Below are 15,584 nucleotides of genomic sequence, written 5' to 3' on the forward strand. Positions count from 1 at the left end.
AATCATAAGTGTGAATGTGTCCACAGCTGCCCTCCAGTTATCACTATTTCCCTCCACCTGTTTCGTTTTGCTTATCCTTCTCTCATCCTCAAAAGTTTGTATTACTTTTGATCACTGTCTGCCTTAATCTGCCCACCCTTTTATCTCTCCCCCCCCTCATTTATTATTCCCTTCCCTTCCTATTTCTCTGTTTGGTAAGATAGATTTCTACAGATCTCGCTCTCTCTCTCTCTCCTTTCCTTCCTCTCTCTCTCTCTCTCTCCCCACACACACACACTCTGTATATATGTATTCTCTTCCCTTTGAAACAATTCCAATAACAATGAAGTACAAGCATTGCCTGTTCCCCCTCATTTTCCTCTCCATTGTAAAGGCTCTTCTTTGTGTACTTCTTTTATATGAGAAAAATTTCCCCATTCTGTGTTCCTTTCTCCTTCCTTCAGTGCATACATCTTTCTTCCCCCTTCATTTTTTTTAAAGAGATCATCAATATAATCGACTCATATCCATGCCCTCTATCTATATAGACTCCCTCTAACTGCCCTAAGGAGGATAAATTTATCAGGAGTCAGATGTAACATCTCCCCATACAGGGATGAAAACAGTTTAACTTTATTGAGTCTCTTATGATTACTCTTTCATGTTTACCTTTTTGTTTCTCTTGAGTCTCCTGTTTGAATTTCACATTTTCTATTCAGCTCTGGTCTTTTCATCAGGAATGATTGAAAGTCCCCTATTTCATTAAATAACCATTTTGTTCCCAGAAGGATTACATTCAGTTTTGCTGGGTACATGATTCTTGGTCATAATCTTAACTCCCTTGCCTTCTGGAATATCATATTTCAAGCCTCTACCCCTTTAAGGTAGAAGCAGCTAACTCTTGTGTGATTCTGGCTGAGGCTCCGTGATATCTGAATTTTTTCTTTCTGGTTGCTTGAAATATTTTCTCTTTAACCTGCTAGCTCTGGAATTTAGTAGCAGTGATCCTGGGTAGTTTCCTTTAGGGCTCTCTTTCAGGAGGTGATAGGTAAATTCTTTCAACTTCTATTTTACCCTCTGGGTCTAAGACATTGGGGGAGTTTTCCTTGATAATTCCTTGAAATATAATGTCCAGGTTGTTTTTGATCATGGCTTTCAGGTAGTCCAGTAATTCTTAAATTCTCTCTCCTCAATCCATTTTTCAAGTCAGTTGCTTTTCCAAAGAGACACTTCACATTTTCTTCTATTTTTTCATTCTTTTGACTTTGTTTTATTGTTTCTTGATGTCTCATGGAGTCATTAGTTCCCATTTGCCCAATTCTAATTTTTAAAGGAATTATTTTCTTCAGTTAGTTTTTCTACCTCTTTCTCCATTTGGCCAGTTCTTATTTCTAAGAAGTTCTTTTCTTCAGAGAACTTTCTGCCTCTTTTTCCATTAGACCAATTCTTTTTTTAGGGTATTTTCTTCAGAATTTTTTGTACTTCTTTTACCAAGCTATTACTCCTCTTCTCATAATTTTCTTGTATTGCCCTCATTTCTTTTCCAATTTTTCCTCTCCTACTTATATCTCTTTCTTTAACTCTTCCAGAAAGTCTTGTTGGTTTGGGGTTCAATTAGCATTTTTCTTTGAGGCTTTGCTTGCAGCTGTTTTCACACAGTTGAATTTTCAGAATTTGTGTCTTGGTCTTCCCTGTCACCATAGTAGCTTTTTATGGTAAAGTTCTTTTTTGTTGTTGTTTGTTCATTTTCCCAGCCTATTTCTTAACTTTGAACTTTATGTTTAAGTTGGATTCTATTCACCTGGGGAGGTACTATACAAAGCTTCAGGATTTTTCATGTGGATGTTTTCAGAGATATTTTTTGAGGTTTTGAAAGTTTTTGGTGCTTCCAGCTTGTTGTGATCTGGGAAAAGGTGCAGTCACTAGTGCTCCTCTTTGCTCTAGAACTGTGACCAGTTCTTTTGCTCTGACTGTGATTAGGTGCCCTGTTCCCTTGTGACTGACCACAAGTTTTCCTTTCTTCCCTGCAACTGCAATCCAGAACATCCTTACCTGAGAGCTCTCAAATGTTGCTTTTGCTGCTATCACAGCCACCTCCAAGGCCCACCACTGGTAATCCTGCCTTGCAAGAGATGACCCCGGTGTCATAGACCTCTCCTGCTTTCTTCCTAAGTTATTTTAGGGTGAAACAGTGTTTCACTCTGACCTTTGATTGGTTCTGTTGCTCCAAAATTCAACTTGAGGCATTTATTTTAAAGCTGTTTGGAGGGGCAATGTTGAGAGAGTTTAGCTGGGTCCTAGCATAGACCTTGCCATTATTTTCTCCACATCTGAGGCAGGATTTTGAACTCAGTCTTCCTAAGTCCAGCATTCTGGGGTGGCTAGGTGGCACAGTGAGTAGAGTACCAGCCCCAGAGTCAGGAGGACCTGAGTTCAGATCTGGCCTCAGACACTTAACACACACATACAAAAAAAAAAAAACCTAGCTGTGTGACCTTGGGCAAGTTACTTAACTCCAACTGCCCTCCAAAATAAAAATAAATGAATGAATAAATAAATGAATGAATGAATGAAGTCCAGCATTCTTAGTCACCATGCAGCAACATACCCTATGAATACTGTAGTTGAAATTTGTCATCAATAAGTATTTATAGTACTTTTAAAGTTTAAATATTTTTTAACTATCTGAAAGGTTATGCTGCATGTTTTCTGATGAAAATTTCAAGTAAAAACTAATACAGAAGATGAACAATTTGAGCTGAGCTCCTATTTCAACATTTGAGCAAATTTCCGAGGTCTAGTGTTTTCATTCCCCTACAGGTGCCTTTTTAATGGAATTTGAGTCAAATAAACTTTAAAAATAGCTGTTTTGATTCAGCTCAATAATCTAAAAATCACTGAGCCCTTTTGACCTTTAAAACAAAAGACTAAGCATTTATCAGACCCTAAAAAAAATTACAGTCAGCATGCTAAGTTGGTCAAATAAAGTACACTTTTAAAACATTCCAGTCAACATGTCTCTTACCTAATCTAGCACTGAAGTTCCTTCACAATTTGGTTCTAATAATCTGCCTTTCCAGATTTATCTGCCACAACATCCCTCCATATATATTCTGCTCCAACAAAAATGAACTTTTATTTGTGGTTTAAAAACAATTTGGCCATTTCTTTAACCTTTCACACCACCAAAAATATCCTTCACTCTTCCTTCTACCCCCATTTCTGCCTATAGAAATGCCATCCATCCTTCAAGACATGTCTCAGAAGCCACTTTCATACAGATGTGTCACAAAGTGCCTTGCTATATAAATTTATTTATATGTATAATCTCTCCTAGATTGTAAATTCCTTGGCAGCAAAGAATTTTTTGTGGCATAATACTTTACACATTCTAAGTATTATTACCTGTCAAATGAATGAACAAATGGATGCCTCTAAGTAACCCTCAATATACTTTCTATTACAATTCTTAAAAATAAACTTTGTTTTCAGACCTGGACAACATGGAGTTTTTCTTCACGCACACGGCAAAACATATTATTGTTGAAAATGTCATAAAATATAGTTCCCTCAGTGGAAAAATGAAGGTTTTCCTGCCATAAGAATGTCACCAAGGGGCGGCCAGGTAGCACAGTGACTAAGAGCACTGGCTCCAGCGTTGGGATGACCTGGAGATCAAATCTGGGCTCAGACACTTAGCACCACACCCAGAAATAACTGGCCGTGTAACCTTGAGCAAGTTACTTAACCCCGATTGCTTTAAAAAAAAAAGAATGTCACCCAAAAAACCCATCATTTAATTGATGGGTGTATTTATGGACTATGTGACAGTGAATTAATGCAATATTTTGTGAAATAGAAAAAAGTATCTATGAATTAAATTGTATCTTTAAAATTACATTGAAAAGGTTCTCAGTCAACCTATGCATTTGTTAGTCAAATTATAAACCCTTCTGTGAGTGAGAGGGCTAGATAGCATCTGCATATTTTACTAAGGAAAAAATCCCCTTAAAATTTTAAAAAGTCAGAACTCAGTGTCCAACAGTCTAATGTAGTGAAACATTTCTGAGAGAGAAAGAGAGACAGAGATAGAGAGATGGAAGGAGCAAGGGAATGAGAGAAGGAGAAGAAATGAGAGAGGAGGAAGACAGAGAAGGGGAGAGAGAGGGAAAGAAGGGGGAAGGGGATACAGGCAGTGAAAAGGGCACTGGATATGGAGGCAATAGACCTTGGTTTAAATTTTAGCTTCTAGTGTGACTTTAGGTAAGTCAACTAACTATATTGGATGCTTGTTTTCCAAGTGATAAAATAGGGAAGAGTTAGATGACATGTGAGGTCTCTTCCCATGCTACGTTGATGCGCACACAATGCCAAATTTATGTGTATTCTATTTTCCAAAGACCAGAATTAAATAAATATATTAGATGCTACAAAACACCTGTTATTCAGTGTAATATTATATATAATATAATAATTATGTATTATACAATGAATTATCATTTCAGGAGGAAGTTAGAGAAAATTCAAGAAGAAAATTAATTTGATAGCATCACAAAGATGTGGAAGGTAATTTGGAACAGTCTTAATTTTTCATAATCAGAGGCATACTCTGCATTTGTTAAGAGCCCATTATAAAGCAGACCCAGCGCTAAGTGCTAGGGAGGCAAAGAAAAACAAAACAATCTCTCTTGCTCACTCTCATGGCCCAATGGGAGAGACAAAAGACAAACAACTGCTCAAAAACAAGCTACGGGCAGGATAGGCGGGGGGGACTCAGCAGATGGGAGGCACTAGCATTAAGGGAAATCAGAAAAATCTTTCCTGTTCAAGGTGGGATTTTAGGTAGGACTTTAAAGTTAGGGAGGAGGGGAGTCCCAGGTATAGAATTCTTCCACAGGGGGGCGGCCAGGTGGCACAGCGAGTAAGAGCACCGGCTCCAGTGTCGGGATGACCTGGGGATCGAATCCAGGCTCAGACACTTAGCACCTACCCAGAAATAACTGGCCGTGTAACCTTGAGCAAGTTACTTAACCCCAATTGCTTAGGGGCGGCCAGGTGGCTCAGCGAGTAAGAGTACCAGTTCCAGTGTCGGGATGACCTGGAGATCGAATCCCGGGCTCAGACACTCAGCACCCACCCAGAAATAACTGGCCGTGTAACCTTGAGCAAGTTACTTAACCCCGATTGAGCAAGTTACTTAACCCTGATTGCTTTAAAAAAAAAAAAAAAGAATTCTACCACAGGAGCCAATGGGGGACAATAGAAAGGGCACTAGCTCTGGAATTAAAGGACCTGTGGTCAAATCCTGCCACTTTTATGCTTGCCACTGGTGTGACATTGAGCAAGCCATTTAACTTTCCTGGGCTTCAGTTTCTTCCTCTATAAAGTGAGGAGGTTGACCTAGATGGTCTCTAAGGTACTTTTTGGTTCTAAATCTATGACTCTATGTTTTACCCAAACCAGTAGAAGTCTTTTTTTAGTTTTTAAAATAATTTTTGGATAAGAATACCACATTCAGGCTGTCCATACCTTATCCCTCTCACTATAGGACCAGGTCACCTCCTTTTCCAATCACACATGTCCTTGATGAGATCCTTTTTGCTTACACAAGTTATTTACTAATTGATTAATATGCAATGATGCTGTTTTCTACTACTTTTAAGGGTCACAAAAATAAACCTGCCATTTTGGAAATACTGCCAGATAAATTATCTGATATTTGATACTGTAATCGACACATGGCTCTTCCTTGCATCAAACAATTACTGGGCAAAAATGCTTCCTCCAACATCTAGAAGTTCCCTTGGGAGAAAAAAAAAGCCTAGTGGTTTCTACCTTAACTGGGTCCATTTTCCAATAAAGGCTACAACTGTTCTCCCTTTAATCTTTTCAGTTCTTTACACTGTTTTAGTTTGAGGCTTTCTCCATACAAGCCCTTTACTTGACTGGCAAAGTATTAGCCAGGGCAGCTAGGTGGTGCAGCAGATAAAGGGCCAGGCCTGGAGTCAGGAAGACTCCTCCTCCTGAAATCCAATTTTCACTCAGACACTTACTAACTGTATGATCCTGGACAAGTCACTTAACCCTAGGTGCCTCAATTCCTCATCTGTAAAATGAGCCGGAGATGAAAAGTCAAACCACTCCAGTATCTTTGCCAAGAAAATTCCAAATAAGGTCATGAAGAGTTGTGCGTGAGTGAAAACAACAACAAAAGTATCAGATATTTGAATATTCTTCCTTTACTGGAGAAAGAAGAAAAATGATTCACCCTGTTGCTGAAAGGCTATTTGAAGACAGCTGTGATTGAGGGAACTTGTTTTTTTAAATTAAACCAGGAAATAGCATTTTAACAAGAAATCCTAAAGTATGTGAGAATACTATTGAGTAGTGGTTCCCACACTTCCATGTCACTTTCAAAGACTGAAGAACCCTGAGCAACTATGGGCTAGTGTTACTTTTCATGAAACACCAATTCAATATAACTCAATAAATATTTATTAAAGTCTTATTGTGCATTAGAAACAAATAGAGATACAAAATTTATGTTGCCTTGGACCCAACTTTAAGAAAGTCTTTCTGTGATTTATTGTGGCTATGTATTCCGCTATCACAGATTAGTAGACAGCCTTTTTGAATTGCTGTAACAAAAGAAAAAAAAATCACCACCTGATGACCAACTTTCTGATAATAAGCCTCAGGGAATTGAATAAGGCCTACATGGATGACAGGCCCACAGTCTATTACTTGGCCTGATCTCTACGCCTTCCCAGTGTGGTAGGACCTGACAAAGATTCACAGAAATGTATCATCCAAGTTAGACAGACCTCAGAAGATGCATAGTGCTATAATACCCATAAGTGATCATCTAGTCCAGTCCACTGACTGAATCCAAACTTCACAGAGCATATCCCCTGGATAAAAGGATTCGTTCTGTAAAACTTGGATTCAGTCAAAAAGCTACACTCAAGGACCTAGAAGGCCACAGATTCCCTACGCCTGACCAAAGCTCCGCTTGAAGGCCTCCAAGGTTGAGTAGCCCCTTACCTTCTGGGGGAGCTTGTAACATTTTAGGAGTGCTCTGTTGGGAAATGTTTCTTTATATTTCAACCTAAATCTGCCTCACTACGACTTTTACCCTTTGATCCTCAGGAGACAAGGGGAATAAGTTTCTACAATAAGCCTTTAAGTCCTTGAAGACTGCTATTACATCTTCAGGTCTCCTCTTCTTTAAGTTCAACAGCCCTGGTTCATTCAGCTATTCCTCATTTGGCATAATTGTTATTTTGCCCATCATTCCAGTCACTTTCCTCTAGAATCTACAGGGGCCTTTATCCTGGGGCCTGTGGGTTTTTTATGACTATGTTCATGATCCAAGATGGCAGATTAGGGGCAGCCACATAGCTGAACTCTCCCAACCCTCCCCTCCAAAAAACTTTAAAATAATGACTCAAAACAAAATTTTGGAGCAGTACAGACAACAAAAAGTCATAGTGAGATATTTTCCTAAGAAAATTTAAGAGGTCAGCAGAAGTCTATACCACCAGGGCAGAGGTCTAGTGGAGGTCTGTTCAGAGCCCACACATGGCTACAGAAACAGTGATGGAAGCAGCAGCAGCTTCAGGAGTTCTTGGACGAGAAATGGAGGCAGGAGAGGTGGGGTGTCAGACAACTGGTCAGAAAGAGATTACAGGGGATCCTTTACTGGTACTGTGTATAGGTGGCACTGACTGGCTATTGTCCATGTGCAGGTCAGAGTCATAGTTCCGGGGCAGAGAGGAATTCTGGGGTCGGTCACAAGGAGGCAAAGGCCGTGGTCACAGTTCCAAAGCAGAGACTCGTGAGGGTTACTCTGTGCAGTTTCAAGAGACAAGGGGCCCTCGTGGGTACCACAGTACACATCAAGAGAGCAATAACCACACCTCTCCCAGGATCATGCCATGTTGGAAGCACCAAAAACTTGCAGAGCCCAAAAACTGGCTCTGAAAACAACATCATGAAAAAGCCTAGAGCTTGGCATAGTGCCTCCCCATCTCAAGGTGAACAGAACCCAACTTTAACATAAAGTTCAAAGTTAAGAAACAGGTTGGAAAAATATGCAAACAACAACAACAACAAAAAGAACTTGACTATAGAAAGGCTACTATGGTGGCAGGGAAAACCAAGAAACAAACTTAGAAGAATTCAACAATGTGAAAAACAGCTACAAGCAAAGCCTCAAAGAAAAATGCCAATTGGAGCCAAAGTCAGCAATAATTCCTGAAAGAGTTAAAGAAAGAGATGAGAGTGGGAGAAGGAAAAGAAATGAGAGTGATACAAGGAAATTATGAGATAAAAATTAACACCTTGGTAAAAGAAGCACAAAAAATTCTGAAGAAAATAATCCCTTAAAAAACAGACTTGGCCTAACGGTAAAAGAGGTACAAAAATTCACTGAAGAAAAGAACTCTTTATAAATAACTGGCCAAATGGAAAAGGAGATACACAAAAAATTACTGAAGAAAGGAACTCCTTAAAAATAAGAATTGGTTAAACAGAGAAAAGAGGTAGGAAAACTAATTGAAGAAAATAATTCTTTAAAAATTAGAATTGGCAAGTAGAAACTAATGACTCTATGAGACATCAAAGATCAATAAAACATTTTATTATTTTATTAGAATTAAAATTAGAAAATAGAAGAATTAAAAAATAGAAGAAAATGTGAAATGTCTCAATGGAAAAGCAACTAACTTGAAAAATAGATTGAGGAGAGATAATTTAAGAATTACTGGACAACCTGAAAGCCATGATAAAAACAACCTGGACATTATAGTTCAAGAAATTATCAAAGAAAACTGCACCAATATCTTAGAACCAGAGGGTAAAATGGAAATTAAAGAATCTACTGGGATTACTATAGCCAAACTTTAGGGAAAAAATTTTAGGAAAATTTAGGAAAAAAAATACTTCAAGCGACCAGAAAGAAACAATGTACACATGAAAGCAAGAACTTTATCTTTTAGGACAGTCAAAAGGAGCTTACATAAACAGAGGGCATGGGTATGAGCTGATCATGTTAGAATGGTCTCCAAAAAGGGATGAAGGGGGGGGGGGGAATAAAGAGGTATGTACTGGGAGAAGAGAGACAGGAGAGGCAGAATAGGGAAAATTTTCTTTCATAAAAGAGACACACAAGGAAGGTCTTTTATATTGCAGGGGAAAATGGGTGGTGGGGGGGTGGCAGGCAATGTTGAACCTCACCTATAAGAATAGGTTCAAAAGAAGGATACACACACAAATGCGTACATATGTGTGTGTGTATAATGTATGTACATACACACAGTTGTATATAGAGATAGAACTTATCCATAGGGAAAGAGGAGGAGAAGTGATAAGAGAAAGGTATAGATAAAGAGGAGGGCAGATAAAAACAGGCAGCAGTCAGAAACAAAATAAACTTTTGAGGCAAGACAGGATAAAAAGAGAGAGAAAGAAACCAAAGAAAATGGGATGAAGGGAGATACAGTTTAAGTAATCACAATTGTGAATATGAATAAAATCAACTCATCCATAAAATGGAAGCAGATAGCAGAATGGATTAGAAAATAGAATCCAATAATATGTTGTTTACAAGAGATACACTTGAAACAGAAAGACATACACAGAGTTAAAAGAAAGGGTTGCTGGAGAATCAATCTATTGTGCTCCAGCAATCATGATCTCAGACAAAGCAAAAGCAAAAAGAGACAATCATGGAAACTAAATTCTGTTAAAAGTTACCATAGAAAATGAACAGTAATAGTAACTGAATTTTTACAGCAAGTTCCTCTGATAGGGACTCCATTTCTCAAATATATAATGAATATAGTACTGAGTCAAATCTATTTTTTAAAAATGGGTTCAATCCCCAAATCAATAAATGATCAAAGGATATGAACAATCAGTTTTTAGAAGAAGAAATCAAAGCTATCTATTGTCATTTGAAAAAATGCACTAAATCACTATGGATTAGAGAAAGACAAATTAAAACAACTCTGAGGTAACACTTCATGCCTATCAGAAATGACAACAGCTATTGCTATTGGGCATGATTTCATACAGCTACATGGCAATTACTGAGAAAGAATTTTCTCATGTGTGTCTATACTTGAAAAAAAAAAAGGCAAGATAGCTTTGAAGTATTTTATACATCACAGAATGGAGTTGTTATTCCTTATGATTTTCTGTGTTGGTTGATCTCTCTCCCTTTTTTTGTGTATTTTGGGTCTCTTTCCATTTAACTCTGTTTTTATATCCATATTTCTCTATGCCTCTCTTTAGATTCTGTTACCTTTCTTATGACTGTTCCTCCCTTGTACACCTCCCCTATTACTCCCTCCAGCTCTATTCCCTCCCCTCTCCCTTAAGAGGCCAGAATATGGAACTAGAAATAAGGTTTATATTTGCAATAATAAAAAAATACAAGCAAAAATAAAAATATACTATGAAGTCAAAATCTGTGATAGTACTGGTGTGGGAATTTCCTTAATTAATATAGATCACAATCAATCTATAACCAATCAAACAAGCTGCCTGAAGCCTTGAAGGGGAAATAACTTGCCAGTAATCATTTGGATTATAAAAGGTGAGATTTGAACCCAGAACTACAAGTTCTGTCTTCTGTCCACTATGTCACACAGCTTCAGAGAAACAACTAAACATTTTTATAGATGGGGTCATCAACTGATTTTTTCTTTTCTGTGAACTACTCATAGAAAAAATACTCTAATTCTTATTATCATATTATAAACCACATGAGCTCCTTGAAAGCAGTGATGGTCTTACTTTTCTATTTGTATCTCCCAGCACTTAGAATAGGGCTGGCTTTGTGCATAGGAAACACATAAGACTTTTTTTTTCCATTCATTCATTCACTCAGAGTAAAGACCATACCAAGAGGATAGCCCTCAAGAAGCACATTCTGAGGAACCCGTGCTCAAGCAAGCCTAAGGTACACCTAAGTAGGCTGAATCCTCCAAGCTTCATTGAAGTGGTCAGATGAGACCATTTCAATGTGAAGGGAAACTTTCACGATGTGAAAATAAGTTCACCTCAAGCTCAAAAGAGATAAACTCAGGGTTAGGTTTCATGTCTATTTTGAGATGCTGGAAATTTTGATTCACTTTGGACTGAATGGGAGAAGCAGGAATGAATCACACCTCTCAGTTTCATTTTTATTTGGTTGTCTTGTGGAAACATTACTTGACATAATGACTTGACCACCCAAACAAGAAAGGGAACAAAGGAGGAAGAGACATCATTTCACAGCAGCTCAACCTATGACAAAAATAAATAAAACTTCTTTTCTTCAAGACAAAGGTGGGACATTGCATTTTCTTAGAGGTTTTACATTTTATTGCAAGCAAGGTAGCTAATACTTCCTCCTCTCCTTCAGGGACTCATTCAGGTATTTTTCATAAGAATTTAAAGGGAATATTACCATGTGGATACTTATAGGCTCAATCTGCTCTTCCTGTATGACCCAGTACAAGTGAGTTAACATCCCTCCTACTTCTTTTCTTCTATAAAAATGCATTTTTCCAAGTGTCCAAGTACCAGTGAGGGTTACTATATAAGCTTTCAATCCATTATAGTCACTTTCATAAATTCTCAACAAACTGGAGAGAAAAGTCAAGTTATATTCATGAACAAGTGCAAATTATCTCATTTGCCCTAAGATAGAATGTGACTCACCCCTAAGACCCCAAATCGTTCACAAAAGTTCCAACCACAGAGAAAGTCGATCTCAAAGTTGTGATTAAGAATTACGATGGCATTTTCTTTCCCGTACTTGCCATAATCCTTGGGTTCCGTGTAGAGTGTGCACTGAGTACCTGACCACCATTCCAGCAGCATCACCAACTCTGGAACAAACCACAACAAATAAAGACATTTAGTGAATTTCTGGTGACTAAAAGCCATTTACACTGCTGGGGAGAGCTGTACACCTTGCTTTGCAATTCCACTTTAAGGGAAAACTATCCACTTTGGCTCAAGTAGGTTCAACTTATATTTTGAAACATTGAAGTACAAGGGTCAGCTATAAAATGGTTTCATAGAAGCAGAAAGAGAAGAGAGAACCTGTGCAATCCTCTCCAGGGAGGGTAGGTGGAGAGCCTCAGAGACATAAGCTTTCATTCTCTAAGTACCCGGGGGAGAGGCAATAAATCAGAAATCTTGGCTCCATCAATAGTATGTGGCTTCTTGTTTATTGTGCTCTAAAAGAACAAGGTGAGATGATGCATGCCACTTTTTATATCCTGGGAAATGACTAATTGGGATGCTTACAAACTACATCAAAGACTCCTAAATACTCTATTTTTCTTTGCCACTTATAACACTTAAAAGCACTAGGAATAACAAAATGGCAGATGAGTCAGGAGGCAGAAACATGTTTTATGAGACTTGAAGGAAAAGCAAAAACAGAGAGTAGAGGCATGGGTAAGAAGACTTAGAAAAAGAAAGCAGGAGTTCCTTCCCTAAAATATTACTCTGATGTCTCCTTATGCTGGGGGAAGAGATACTGTACTCTCACAGACTATGAGAGGAAACTGCTAGATGGACTAGCAAGCACCACCTTAAATCTTGAGTTCCTTAGTCCATGACTGACAAGCAAATTTTAATAGCTGGGGATCACTAGAAACTCATTAAGACCTGCTATTAAGGCTTAAGACATATATTGGTATAAAGGCAACCTACACCAATGAAATCAAAACTTCAGGAAACAGCAGGACCATAAGAAGTGATGTATTTATCACAGTGTACTTGGTCTAAGTAAAAGAGTAATTAGAATTTTATTGTGATAACTATGATCCAGAGGCCCTTATAGAATTTCAAAAAAAGAAACAAACCACATACACACACACACACACACAGAACATCTGGTTACATCTTTAGAAAAGAAAAAAAAAGGTCAGGCCCATTGCTACTTTCTACATGGATCATTTCCTAATTGATCCTACATATAACTGCTTGTGGGATTCTACATTTCAAAATGGAGGGACACGAGAAACCATGTATTCAACACCCTCATTTATATACATGAGGAAACTGAAGGCCAAAGAGGTATGACAACTTTCCACATACACACAAGAGACAGAAGAATGACTCAAAACTACTTCTCTGTCCCCTGATAGAGTATAAGTTCCTTGAAGGATTGTTTCACTTGTCTTTCCATACCCTACATCTGGCTAGTAGAGTGGTTAATATAGGCAGTTCTGATTGCGAATAGTTATCAGTCCACAAACATTTTTGACCACCTACTCAATGTCTGATAAATATCTGTTGATTGAAATCTATTCAGTCAGAAACCAATACAGCAGATTTACTTATAAGTAGATAATTCAACAATGAAAACTTTGAAAATTCTACACCACCTGCAAAGATTATTTCATTGTTAAAAGGCAGAAAGGAATATAGAATCCATTTTCCATTGTTTTCAAAAAAGGTTTTTAATGATCACTAGTTTATGAAGTACGCTTTTATAAGGAGGCAGAGGGAAGAGGTTTGTAGAAGACGTTCCAATACTTCTGACTGCTCCTCACATTTCAATAACTCAAGATGTTGTTCCTTGACAGAATTTCTTAAGGCGCTTGGCGCTTTTTTCAGAACAATACATTAGGTAGATAGATAGATCAACAGATGCAGACAGATCAATAGATGGACGGATGGTAGATAACTGACAAATATCAGAGGATAGAGTTAGACAGATGGGCAACTAGATGGCACAGTGACTAGAGTACTAGGCCTGGAGTCAGGAGGACCTGAATTCAAATCTGGCCTCAGATACTTTCTAGCTACATGACCCTGGGCAAGTCATTTAACCTTGTTTGCCTCAGCTTCTTCATCCGTAAAATGAGATGGATAAGGAAATAGTAAACCACTCTAGTATCTTTGCCAAGAAAACCCTAAATGGAGTCATAAAAAGTCAGACATGCTTAAAAAACAACTGAACAACAACAAAAATGTAGATATGTAGATAACTGATAAATATCAAATGATAGAGGGACAGAGATAGGTAACTAGTAGGTGTCAGTAGACATAGACATAAAACAGTAGACAGGTAAATGTCCAATGACAGATGGATTCATGAGAGATGTCAGATGACAGATGGACCGATAGGTAAATAAATAAATGATAGACATCAAATGGATATACATCAATAAATAGGTAAATGTCAGATAATGGATGGATGCCTGAAAAATGTCAGATGATAGATAGATGGATAGACAGAAGAACAGATAGATACTACTGCACCTGAATGATACACCATTGGCAAGTGTTGAAAAGGTCCCATCACAAACACTGTCAGAAAAGTAGATGATTAAGAGTTGACTAGACGCCAAATTCCTATCCAATATTCCTGGATTTAACGCGATCATTGCCACTGTCTCCAAAGGAGCTACACACCCTAAAGATCATGAGTTAATTGTGCATATTTGGCATGCAGCAGGAACGAAGGTGGCACAGCCAAAAATATTATTTGGAAGCAATCAGTTCCTATTATGCCCACAAGCTAATGAAAAAAGGTACACTGCACTTCCCATTAGCGAGTATCTACTTTGAGCCAAGCAATGAGATACAAAGATACTAGAGATACAAAGTAAAAACCACAATATTCTCATCTTCAAGGAGGAGGGTGAATTAAATAAAGAAGCATCTACAAAACAGACAAAATGAAACCTGGGGGGAAGACACTAGGAAAGGTCTCCTGCAGATGGTAGCACTTGAGTTGAGTCTTGAAGAAAACCTGAGACTTCGGGTAGCAAAGAAAAATCAAAAAGGGTTTTTTCTAGGTTTTTCTTTTGTGACTAGAAGAGACAGTATGGATCTGGACTGTGGCTGTCTATTGACTGTCCAAGTATCTCAGATAAGAGCTAAAACATAAGATGACCTTTAGTAATCAGCTGCCAGAATAACAGAAGGGCTGGGATTTGGTGCCTAATTAAAGTTTTCCTTACTATTATCCCTAGAAGAAAGAAGAGATGCTCAAGATAAATACAGTATCTGAATATTGTAGTTAGACATATACAAGGTAATTCTATAGAACATTAAGAGTCTCTAGGTCTTCTCAGCAATACAATGATCTAAGACAATTCCACAAAAGACTCATGATGGAAAATGCTATCCACATGCAGACAAAGAACTTTGGAGTCTGAATGCAGATGTAAGCAGACCATTTTGGGGGGGCTGGGAGGGTATTGTTGTTTTTATCTTTCTCCTGGTTTTTCCTTTTTCTTCTGGTTCTTCTTTCACAACATGAAACATGGGGAAATATATTTATTATAATTATAGATGTATAACCTATATCAGATTGCATGCCATCTTGGGGAGGGGAAGGGGGAAATTTTGGAACTCAATCTTATAAAAGTGAATGTTGAAAACTAAAAATCAATTAATAAAGAACATCAAGAATTCTACAGAAATCTAATCTCTCCCTAGACAAAAAAGGCTATTTATTCTAAAGTTTGGGAATCCACTGGCAAATTATAGAAACAGGTATCCCTTGTCTACCCCAACCATTTATTCTCTGTCAATGGCGGTGAATTCCAAGTTTATGAGAATCTTAACCTCAATGGATCCATTAAGTT

At 37.9% G+C, this 15,584-nt stretch overlaps 1 protein-coding gene across 2 annotated transcripts in view; it reads right to left on the bottom strand.

The window, feature by feature from the left end:
- AGPAT4 (1-acylglycerol-3-phosphate O-acyltransferase 4) overlaps nucleotides 1–15,584 on the bottom strand; it is a 183,168-nt gene that overhangs the window by 47,910 nt on the left and 119,674 nt on the right. For both annotated transcript variants that reach the window (XM_069070390.1, XM_069070391.1), the window contains one exon: nucleotides 11,689–11,858. In XM_069070390.1, coding sequence (XP_068926491.1) covers nucleotides 11,689–11,858 — 170 coding nt within the window. The remainder of the gene's footprint in view (nucleotides 1–11,688; nucleotides 11,859–15,584) is intronic.

This window comes from Petaurus breviceps, unplaced genomic scaffold, assembly GCF_028583685.1.
Source record: "Petaurus breviceps papuanus isolate PSGF00001 unplaced genomic scaffold, PetGlider_PUasm1.0 90808, whole genome shotgun sequence".
Lineage (NCBI taxonomy): Eukaryota > Metazoa > Chordata > Mammalia > Diprotodontia > Petauridae > Petaurus > Petaurus breviceps.